This window comes from Manacus candei, unplaced genomic scaffold, assembly GCF_025592945.1.
Source record: "Manacus candei isolate 608988 ecotype Guabito, Panama unplaced genomic scaffold, ASM2559294v1 h1tg000037l, whole genome shotgun sequence".
Taxonomy (NCBI): Eukaryota; Metazoa; Chordata; class Aves; order Passeriformes; family Pipridae; genus Manacus; species Manacus candei.
The window spans coordinates 13,442,777-13,454,578 of record NW_026138085.1 but is presented as its reverse complement, the minus strand read 5'-3'; the positions used below and the strand labels follow the sequence as shown (position 1 = coordinate 13,454,578).

General features: G+C 45.4%; 1 protein-coding gene across 2 annotated transcripts in view; it reads right to left on the bottom strand.

The window, feature by feature from the left end:
* Positions 1–531: 531 nt before the first annotated feature.
* The window catches only part of RNF130 (ring finger protein 130), a 55,528-nt gene continuing 44,257 nt past the window's right edge, over positions 532–11,802 (bottom strand). For both annotated transcript variants that reach the window (XM_051793892.1, XM_051793890.1), the window contains one exon: positions 532–7,305. In XM_051793892.1, the coding sequence (XP_051649852.1) occupies positions 7,196–7,305 (110 nt within the window). In that variant the 3' untranslated portion in view covers positions 532–7,195. The remainder of the gene's footprint in view (positions 7,306–11,802) is intronic.

Below are 11,802 nucleotides of genomic sequence, written 5' to 3'. Positions count from 1 at the left end.
CTGTGCTAGTGCAGTGCCCTAATCCCAGCTGGAGCCTTTGTACACTACTGTAATATAAATATTTATTAGCTGGCTCAGCTTTCAGGGCTGTGCCTTCACCTCAATAGCATGGCCGTGTTTGGGAGCAGCATGGTCATTTCTGAAGGCTGGGTGTGCTTTGGGGAGGGCTTGAGCACTGGGAGAAGGTGCCAAAGGATCCTTCTCTGTGTTACTATTGCTGATCCTGCTCACTATGTGCCATCATTCAGGCAGCAAAAGCTGTGGGAAGGTGGATTAGTTTCTCCAGTATATTCATAAGTCACTTTGAACCATGTGGCCTTTAGTGGCCTGAGATTTCTAGGGACTAGTACAGCAAATTAAAAAATATTTACAGCAGAGTGGGAAAAATCCTCTCTGAAAATGGATCTTTTAACAATGTTGTTCCACACTGCCCTCTAAGATAGATATATAAGAAATACTGGAGGGATTGCATTCACTGGGCAATGCGCTCATCCTCCTGTGTTTTCAAAGACACCAAACTCATAAACTCCATATTTTTTAAATTGCTTTTTATTGAAATGTAGTACATTAGCAAACCCTAACTAGTCAGTATACACTATTAACATATCAGCATATACCACGTAACTACAATACAGTGTTATACTTACATCAAAACACGTCAACAAGTTCTGCTGCTGGCAAGCTACACTTTCAAAAGGGCTGGAGAGCTCTGACAGTCAGGAGGGCACCGCTTCACCTGCCGTGCCCGTGTCCCCACAGCACCCCCAGGCCCCTGGTAGCTGCTGGAGTGTTTAGGTTACCTGGTCACACCGGTGTGACCCACCTTGCAGCAAGCCAGTTGAAACAGACTTTTCCTTTTACACACAAATTGTTTTTTGTTGTTGTTGTTGTTGTTTGCTGCAGTCTCCTGTGCCCAAAGGCTGGGGTGTCCCTTCTCTGCTGAGATAAAACAATCCTGTTTTGATGGATTCAGTGCATAGTTAGCCATGGCCTCGAGCAAGTGATCCTGGACAGGCGTGGTCATACAGAGAAGCTTTTAGTATTTAACAGCTACTTGCAAATTGCAGCAGGGCTGACGGGACAAGCAGAAGAGCGATGCTACCACTCAGTTTGCTCCAAAAGGTTATTCCCCTTTATAGGAGCAGTGTGACAGGTCTTACCAGTGCTGGGAGGTAAGCCTAGACATATAGGCTGGGAAAAGTCTACCTGCTGATGTGGTGGCAACTGAGAAGGCTTCTTGTTCAAGTAGCACCTTCCAGCAAAAGCAGAAAGCAACATGCTGGGATGTTGCCTTGATGGGACTGCACAAATGGGCAAACAGGAGCTTTGCTTTAACAGCCCCAAACACTCCATTAAACATTCTGGCTTTACAGCAGCAAAGAAAAAGTTTACTTTCAAGCCCAGACTTTCCTGTGCTGGAGCATGGGAGGGTTGCTAAGCTGCTGAGCTGGTTTCTGTACCATCTTCCTTCCCAGTGCAGCCCAGGTCCGTGGCAAGGTTGCGGGCAGATACAGCCCTTACCGCCCGAGACAACCTGAGTGTGTTACAGACACAGGCACTGGGCAGGGGAAGGGGGAATCCAGAGCAAATCTGGTGGTCCAGGCCTTAGCACAGCCCAGCAGATCTGCTCTGCTGGGAATTAATGGCTCCTGTCCCTCCAAGGGGTTTGGGCAGCTGAAGGTCAAATCACAGCCAAGTGAAAATGAGCCCTGGAGCATGTGGGAAGCAGCAGAAAAAAAAAAAAAAGGCAAACAGCACAGCAAATGCACACAGCTGAGCTCAGGGAAAATAAAAAGCTCCTGGATCATGAGGGGCTTGTAGATGGACATAGAGAAAGGAATAGCCCAGCAGAAGTGAGGGAGCTTTCACATGCATGTCCAGTTGATTTTTGGGCTGCAAAACCCCATTCCCAGCTGTATGACACTAGCTCATGTTACACCTCAGCCTGGCATTGAAATCACTCTAAATAGCTTCAACTTTCAATAAAACACTATGTACTTCTTACTTTGCAGGAATATTAATACTTAATTATTAACTCTTTAGGAAAGGGCCTATTTTTGGGCAACATCTTATACCACAGGAGCCCTCAAACCCAGGGACCCTGGACATTATTGCCATAAAAAAGAATAAATATTCAGATGTTATTGCACAACCTACACATCCATCTCTGTTCATGTGGGTATCTCCATGAGGTTACTGGGTGGAGGAGTGAAAGGATGCTCCATGTAGGGATCCACAGAACGAGCATCCCACAAGGACAGCCCAAATCCCACAGAGCCTGCTTTGGCCAAGAACAACCCACCAGGAACCTCTGTGCTCCCACAGACCGTGATGCTGGTTTGGAGCAATGAATCCCCTCTGAGGAGCTGGCTGGCATGGTGATGGCACAGTGATGTGATGGCACAGTGATGAAGAAGATGCTGGAGAACAGGTGGATGGCAGTGCCTGCACAATGGGGACATTTACCTGGCTCTCCAGAGGAGGAGGAAGCAGGTAGTAATTGATGGAGTGGGATAGCAGAGATTAATTGGGGAGAATTAAGAATGTTTGGGAATGTTGCAGGCTTCTAAAAAGAGCAGGGTAATGAAAGGATCAAACCACTGACAGACAACAAGGTGTTGATTAGTAGTGCTTTGCAAAGGCTCATGCAAGTGGATTTATTCTACCTAAAGCACTTTACAAGCACCAAGTAAACCTGCCAGGCCCCTGTGAGGTTGGGGCTTTGACCAACAGCTCAGGACATCACCAACTGGGGGTTACAGAGCACCATGGCTCTGCACCAGGAGCAAAATCCCATCTGCAGCCCTGCTCTTGTCACTGCATCCCACAAAGAAGGGGTAGGGAGTACTGCTTTTTCTCTTAATTATTTCAAAACCATTGAAAACAAAGCATAAATGAGCACCAATGTACAGATGTACACTCTACCTTTCCCCTGATTTTCCCCCAATCAGCTTAATTGGAGCATCTTTCCCTCCCTCACTCCCTCCCCTGCTCAGCGGTTTCCACCGAGTGTGCCAGAGCTCAGGCTGCCCTGAGCAGTGCCCTGTGGTGCAGCAAGTCTAGCAGGGAAAGGAAAAAGTGAAGAAATCTTTAAATATAACAACACATATGCAAGCTGTCATGGCACATCATGCACTCTTCTGCACTGCTCAGACTGGAAAATTAGGTCAAGTATGGCTGTGTAACAAGGGGTGAAAAAGGAGCAAAAGCTTCACTTGGGAAGTTGAAGGTGTTTCCTGAGGTTCCTGCCCTGAGTCCTCCTGCCCTTCTCTCCCCACCCTGCAGGGCTGGCAGCACCCTGTGGCTCTTTCATTTGCCCCACTGTGCCTCAGCTTGTGAGCTATTTTCTATGCTGTAGAAAACAAACTACTATTAGCTAAGCAAAATGCCAAATATTTTTAATAATTAAGTCAACTCACTTGCCAGTAATCAGGCTGCAGAGCTGCCTGAACTTCAGCTCAACCCTGGTGCCTTCATCCTTCAGCTCACGACCTGATTGTGGCATTACCTCAAACCTAAATTGGACTGAACAAGTTCTGAAGCCTCAGTGTGACCCATGCTTCCTGAAGAATTTCCTCTGCTCTCCAGTACCTGGTAATAAGCTCTTGGCTCTCCCAAGCCTTTGCACTATTTTACATGAGTGTGTTTAAAGAAAACAGAAGATGTGTAAAAGTCTCATAACATAGTCCTAAACACATTTATTGAACTCTTTTTGGTCTTTCTTTGGCTAATGTAGGATACTTGGCTATTCCTATAGCATCCTATAGGTGCCAGGGCAAGCATCCTAGAGCAAGGGGACAGTGCAGATCCCAACACAGGAGCTCACTGGAGAGAGCAATTGTGAGGGTCTTTAGGTAAATTTTAACATGCTTCAAGTTTAATATTTAATGCTGTATTATAGGTAAATAGCACACTTACAGTCTGGGTTTTTTTTTTTACTGGCAATTATCCTCTAAGAACACAAGCAAATCTTGATTTCACAAATGTCTTATGGGAACATGCAAAACTTTCATAGAACAAGAGGCCAGGAAAGAGAAGGTGAAGTGCTGGGGTTTAAATAGTTGGGGGAAACACTTGGAGATAAAAGCTTTTTTTAATATGTAGAAGTCATAAAATGAATGTTGCTGTTGAAAAGCACTTTTTTTTTTAACCTTAAAAACGATTTTTCCAAGTTACTGGCACTTACAGTCCTTGGTAGATTGCTGTTATGTTTTACTTCTGTGAAATGACTCAAACCACACACAGCACCACTGCAGCAGAACAAGAACAACGATGCTCACCAAGCTTTTTTTATATACTGATTAATATTAAAAGGAAAACCTCAAACTTACCAGCAAAGCCCAGAAAAAAATCACCCATGTTGCTGTGGTGCCTCCTCCCCATGCTAAATATGACTAAGTGGGAGAACGTCTGCTACAGCACGTAGGGATCAATTGCTTGAACAAGCTTTTAATTTTTCCACTGTTGCAAGATTTTCCAAATCCAGGATGCCAATTATAAACATCAGCTCCCTTATCCAAGATGCTACAGCACAAATCCACTTTTACATCACTATGCCAGACCCTGATCTCCACAGAGGCAAACCTGCCCTCCCCCCCGCTTAAAACCAAGATGTTCAGTTGGAAATAAGGAAATTTAACAAAATACAAATGACATTATTTATTACTTTGTCTTTGGGGGCTTTGTGCTTTCTAGCTTTTAAATTTAATTTCCATGCCTTTTCTAGCTTTTCTGTATATCCTGGCACGGATCCTGTATATCCCTGCGAACGGGCTCAGTTGGAGCTCAGAAACCATCAGTTCTGGTTTTGTGCCGAACCTGTGCCCTGGTGCTGCTCCTGGTGGCCTTGGGGGAAATCCCTGTGCCAGGTTGAGACAGCCCCTACGAGAAGGATTTGTGTGGAGGATCAGCACCCCATACAAGAGGCTGTCCTACCCAAACCCCTCTGTGCACATGCAGAGACACCCAGACATTTTTGCATTCAACCAGGAACAGCCAGGTGTCTGTGGGTTTGTTGTGACCCTGACTGCCCACCACGGATAAAAACAAGCCCTATAACATCCTTGAGAGCTGGTGATTTTTCTCTCAGGCATTTGTTTTTGGAAGGTGCCCGCTCTCACGTGTTCACCTGCTGTGATCCCGCAGATGTAATTACGAAAACAGGGGTTGCTCAATCGGCCCCTCTGCCGCCCCCGAGCCCTGTACGGGCCTGAGCACAGCTCAGCCAGGCCGGGTTGGGGAGCTCTGCCTGGGCTTGTCTGTCAGGAGCTGTGTCACTGCCCCTCTTGCACATCTGCCAGCAGAGGAAGGATCCTGACCACGACCTGCTGCTGCTCAAGCCACTGCTGGTACTTTCTGTGACCTTCACTTTTGCTTCGCAGGAGAAAGTGGGTGTCAAAATTGTGCTCTTAAGAAGTCTGGGGCTTCAGCACATTTCTGGAGTGAGCTGAATGACAATAAAAGTGCATTTGGTAAATATAAATGTGGGTATTATGAGAAAAACCTCCCTACACTTCACACCACCCACTCTTGAATTATCAGATTAAATAAAGCTGACGCACAGCAACAAAAGTCAAAGGAAGCTCAGCAAAGAGGATCATTTCCTCATTTTACAGAGCTGGGTTTTTCTTTTTTCTCTTAAACATCCATGTTAAAGACACAGCTGAACCACACCTCAGAAAAGGATATATGTTAAGCAGACTGCTATACAATTAAAAACATTATAAAGGAGGGGAAATTCCCCTGCTTGTAGCAAAAGCAGGTGAAATTAAAGCACGGCAGAGTATGTCTTACCTTTCTTTTTGGCTTAATTGATTTCTCAAGATTCCTATACAGAGGGTGAAACTGTGTTTCATATTACAAGGACACAAAATGCATTTCTACACCTACAGTAACTTAGACTGCAATGGAGAAAAATCCAAACATTCATTAACAGCTATGCATTGTCTGGTAGGAAAAGGTGGAGCAGAAGCGCTCGCTCCTCCACGTCGGCTCTTTTGAGGAACGCCGTGGATGACTTAGCTCCAGAGGTTACACTCGCTCTCCATTTCTGCATTGTTCTCTCAGGAGCTTGCAAACCATATCCATTTCCCCACCACTTTTGTCACATGCTGGTAAAAATTGATTTTTCCTGCAGCGTGTCAAAGCAGTAGCTGCTTTCCTTTCTTCTCCTGCTTTCTGCATTCCCGTTATTGATGTCAGTGGGAAAGGGCACAGCTCAGAGAATGCGTTTGTTAAATAACTGTTGCAGATCTCAACGGGAGAATGGGATAAGAAGCTTACCTCTTTTCTTCTCTGTGTAATGCCAACATGCTGGCTTTTAAAAAACCTCAGTGAAAAATTCAGTGGATTTTTTTACCCCCCACCCCCCCCCAAAAAAAAAGTTAAGTGAGAAAGAAAGCTAATTCGATTCCTGCATATTTCAAAAAGTCTAATGGTTATCAGGTAGATCAAGTGCTGGTTCTGTGAACGTCCTCTCTACAGAAAGAGACTCACTTGACTTGAGCACACGGAAGGACCAAAAGTATATTCTGTGTACACCATTTTTCTCCTGCTTCAATCAAACTGGAGAAAAAAAAAACCAAGCACCAAGTTCCTTGAAATCTTTCTGCAAACGCAGGTCCTCTCTGCAGCTTGAACGTCAGACTGGCTCGCCACTGTCCGGGGTTAGGTGGGTTGTAGGAAACTCAATGCACTTATAAAGGTCCCTCTCAGAAGGGGCTATTTCACAGTAAGGTTATGGATTGACCAAGATATACGAGTGCTTTTACCAGTCACTGGCCATCTCCTCTACAACCAGTTCCCTTTCTGACATTGCCCAACCACATGGACAATTAAACAACTGGAAACAGCAGACGCCTGTGTTAAGAGATGCATTTGCAGTACAACACAAACTCTTAGGACCACCATGAAACCTCTTCTGCGTTGCCGCGGCTGGACCGACACAGCTCCCCATGCTGTTACTCAGCAACTTCCATCAGACAACCTTGCTTGCACGCAACTCTTTGTCAGCTCAGAGATGCCACCTCAGAAACCACCACAGCTGGTCTTCGTCTGGGCAATCGAGAAGGCGGGTTTGTGTTCTGGAAAAAGCAGCTCTTCTTCAGACAAAGGAGATCCATGGAAAGAGTACACAACAATAGGAATGAGAAATGAAAAAAACGGAAAAAGGGCCAGGAAGGAGCATGGATTCCTTTCAGGTTTTGTTCTCGTCATACATGTCCAAGGCAGGCTCGATGGTTGAGAACTCGCTCTCGTAGACCAGGCTTCGAGGGGACAGAGAGTTACGATGGAAGAAGTGACTGCCTGCAAGAGGTAGAACAAAACCACATTAGGAACACACACAGACAACATAAGAACTGAGTAAAGCATCCTCATACCCGGGTGCTGGCTGCAAACACAGTACACAAGGAAAAAATAGCCACCCTTTAATGCAAACCAGTAACAACCATATGAAATGTTTCACCTCTGTTCACCTCTGTTCATCTGATCCCCTGACAATTCAAAGCAACTGCTTTCCATATGCATGAACAGGCCCACCTCAAATGGCTCTTTCAGATAAAACAGGTCAAGTCTGAGCAAGGCTGGGGCAGGCTGGAGTTTTGCACTTGGTGCTGGCTGTTGATTTACAGCCTTGTAAAGCAGGGATGTGCTTCCTTGGGAAACCCAGAAACCTTCAGTTGACACTGAAGCGCTGTGCCGTGCACCAGCACAGAGCACTCCAGCACGGGGTTGAAAGGAATGGGCAGGCTGGGAGAGGGGTTCCCCAAGGATCATCCCATCAGTGCTGCTGAAAGCCTGACCCCCTCCAGAGCTCTGCAACCTTCATCCACCCGACTCATCTTCTAGAAAAAGGCACCTACGTATTTCCTTACACTTAAACAAAAGGATACCCAACCCTCTTCTCCAACATTGGCGATACCCAAACCAAGCACCAAGCAGCTGTTGATAAAGTGGGGAATGGAATTCCATTTTTTTCCTTGGTGGCCTGGTGTTCCCGTGGCTCTCTGAACCCACAGACGTGTTTTGCAAGAAGCTCAGCCCTCCTGCTACACAAACGGTTCTCTGAAAGTATCTATCAGATCAGGCCCTTGGCCAAAGCATTTCATTACCTGGCTTCTCAATCCCAGGAGGGAATAGCTGGGAGCTGCTTAGATTACAATACACCAGGCAGCTACATGAGCCAAACTGGAGGCAACTGAAAAGCTTCCAAGTTCATCAAGAAGGCACTCAGCAAACCAAGGTGCCTCCAGTTTCAGGCATCAGTGAGGCAAGATCCTCAGGGGATTGCAGTTTTAGCCCTGGCGGATCTTAGGAGCTTAAATCCCCCTTTCTTTGCCAAATTTTGAGCCCAGCCTACACCATTCTGAAAATAAAGAGCTTACAGAAGATATGAGAAAGGAAGAATTCAGCTGTTATTGTCCAAAACACCTTTTCTCCTTCCCCAAAAGACACAGATTCAAAAAACTCAAAAAGTAAGTCCTTATTATGATTAAAAATGAAAAACTAGAGTTATAATCAAATGTGTATGATTGTGTAAAAGCAAAAGCGAAGATGAATTTTGCACTTATCAAAGCAGAGGAATCACAGCAGCACTGGCTGGGAGAGCCAGGGACTCTGTAGATGGACTCCATGAAAACTTCAGCATGCTGTGCCAGCAAGCTGCCATCTGGGTCTGCAGCAAACTCCTTCCTGAGCTGCACAGAGATTGTGTGCCCAGGCCAAATCCTTGCTCAAAACAGCAAGAAACTGGAGTTGGGCAACGGATCTGCTGCTCTTTTACCACCAAAAGCCAGTTCACACACTCCCTCCAAAATTCGCAAGGAGAAGTTCTCATAAGCAAATTAATTTATTTCTGATCTCGTTGTTAACTGAAACAAAGTGAAATTAGTAGTTACACTGCATAGGACTGAATCGTTCACTCTGCCAGGAGCACATATCCAGGTTTCAAATAAATAAATAAACAAATATAAATAAATAAGGCTTGAGTATTTGAGGGAACATAAACTTGGAACTATGATTTTCCAGATGATCATAGTCGGACTCCAACAACTGGACTTGATGATCTTAGAGGTCTTTTCCAACCTCAATGATTCTATAATTTAAACAAAAAAACCCAAACCTGCTTTGAAATTATACCAGATAAAACTGATTTCAAGATTGTGTTATGGGTCAGGATAATTTAATTTTTGACGAGTGAGTCTCAGCTTGCAGTTGAAATAAGCCTTGGATATTGGATGTTTCACCTCCCTTTCCTCCACCTGCTGCAATGCTACACACAACCAATCCTCAAACAAACCAAAGCAGTTTCTAAAAGCTTGGTGTTGCTTTTGTTTTTATTACACAGAAATCAAACATGGGTTTGGAAGCAGACGGCCCAGGCCATCATCTCCTCTGTGCACCCAGACTTCCACTCCAGCAGACTCGAGGGAGAGATTTAATCAACAGGCTGAGAGGTCATATGACAACAAATATTTTACATTAATCTGGAAATAGGCAGCGTATATCTCACACTTCTAAAATTCTTTACTGTGATGTTTTTGTCCTTGGCAGAAGAAATGCAAGCCACCCACTCCCAGGGAGGCTGCATGTTTCCATGCAGATAGACATCTCTTGGCTTCCATACCACTTCTGGGACACATTGCTCCTTCTTTTCCTAAATGTCTCCTCTCTCATGCAGTGCAGCCCACCCAGGGCTGAGGATCCAGCTGCTGCCTCGGTGTTTTCCAGCACTCAATCTTCAGGTGTTCCATTAACCAGGTCGGGACCACTGCCCACAGCCCACGGCTGGAGCAGCAGAGTCAGCAGGGCACAGTGACCCAGCCACGCTCCTCTTAATGCAGAAAATTGCTAATGTTTGTTTAAAAATGTGGCATCGGTCCAGCTGATAAATTTACCGAATAAATGTATTTTAAGGACAAGTACAAACATCCGCAGTTCCAAATTCAGCTCATGAGTCTGTTCTTCCTATTTTGCACTTACTAAGAAAGATCAACATTTACCCCTTAGGTATGGAAAACAAATGGGAAGGCTGCATGCAGTTTTGATACAAGAAAATGAATCCTTCAGTGCTCTCTGCCACTATTCTTCATTATACACTTTAAAAGAACTTTTCCTATTACTTGCATTGAGCCTGAAAATAATCATATTACCCTGGAATTGATCTTTATACCTATCAAAGGATGCCACAGAACTGGGCACAATACCAAGGCCAAAAATTCAAGAGACACAGCACTGCAGGTGCATCAGGACTAAGCATCACCTGGTGTTCCCTTTCCATCTGAAAGTATTTTAATGCCCTTAGTAATTAATCAGGGCCATCTTCTGCCACAAGCTGCAGTCCCTCCACAGCTCCTCTGGCATGACGGCTTCTTACTCTGGGAATCTGATCAGAGCACTCCCTGTCTCAGACGATCTGTTTTAAACACCCTCTCAGTTAAGGAACAACAGAGTGGGATTATTCATAAAGCACTGTTTCCTTGAAGCCAGCTTATCAGGAAAACTGTGACATGGTTGCCATCGTGGAGACATGGTGGGATGACTGCCACAACTGGAGTGCTGCCATGGATGGCTGAAAGCTCTTCAGAAGGGATAGGCAAGGAGAGGCATTGGGGTAGCCCTGTGCCTTAGGGATTTGATTGTCTGGAGTTTAATGATGGTGGGGGTCGAGTGTTTACGGGTAAGAACTGGAAAAAGGCCAACAAGGCAGATGGAAATGGTCAGTGACCTGCTAACACCACTCAGACTATGGGGCCGGATGGGATCCATCCAAGGGCACTGAGGGAGCTGGTGGAAGTGCTCATTGAGCCACTTTCCATCATTTACCAGCAGTCCCAGTAAACTGGGGAGGTCCCAGCTGACTGGAGGTTTAGCAAAAATCCCCTCTACAGGAAGGGCTGGAAGAGAGATCTGGGGAACTACAGCCTGACCTTGGTGCCAGGGAAGGTCATGGGACAGATCATGCTGAGTGTGATCACACAGCACATACAGGGCAACCAGGGGCTCAGGCCCAGCCAGCACAGGTTTAGGAAAGGCAGGTCCTGCTTGATTAACCTGGTCTGCTTCTACGATAAGGTAATGAGTTTAGTGGATGAGGGGAAAGCTGTGGCTCTACTTTGGTAAAGCCTTTGACACTGTGTCCCACAGCATTGTCCTGGAGAAACTGGCTTGGACAGGTACACTCTTCACTGGGTTAAGAACTGGCTGGATGTCTGGGCTCAGAAAGTGGTGGGGAATGGAATTAAACCCAGTTGGTGACAAGTCACTGGTGTTCCCCCAGGCTCAGTACTGGGGCCAGTCCTGTTTAATGTCTTTAGGGATGATCTGGACAAGGTGACTGAGTGCACTCTCAGTATGTCTGCAGGTGACACCAGGGTGGATGTGAGTGCTGATCTGCTGGAGGGCAGGAAGGCTCCACAGAGGGATCTGGACAGGCTGGATCTAGGCATTTAAAGGACATGTTTAGTGGTGGGTTTGGCAATGCTGGGTTAATGGCTGCACTTGATCACCGTAGAGGGGTTTTCCAACCTAAGTGATTCTATGAAAAACTTTGGGAATTTCCTTCTTGTGCCTATCCAGAGTAAAAAAAAAATTGAGTCCATCTTTGAACACATTTATTTCATTAACAGACAGTCATAGCTCACCTGATCTAGAAGTAACCTAGCAGAAATTGTCTATGTTTTTATTCACATACTTTGTTGAGACAATTGTTAGAGACTCAAAAAAAAAAATTATAAAAGATGGTGCTGAATTATTTAAATCTCTATGTGAATCTCCCTCTATGGAGGGAGATTCACTAAAAAG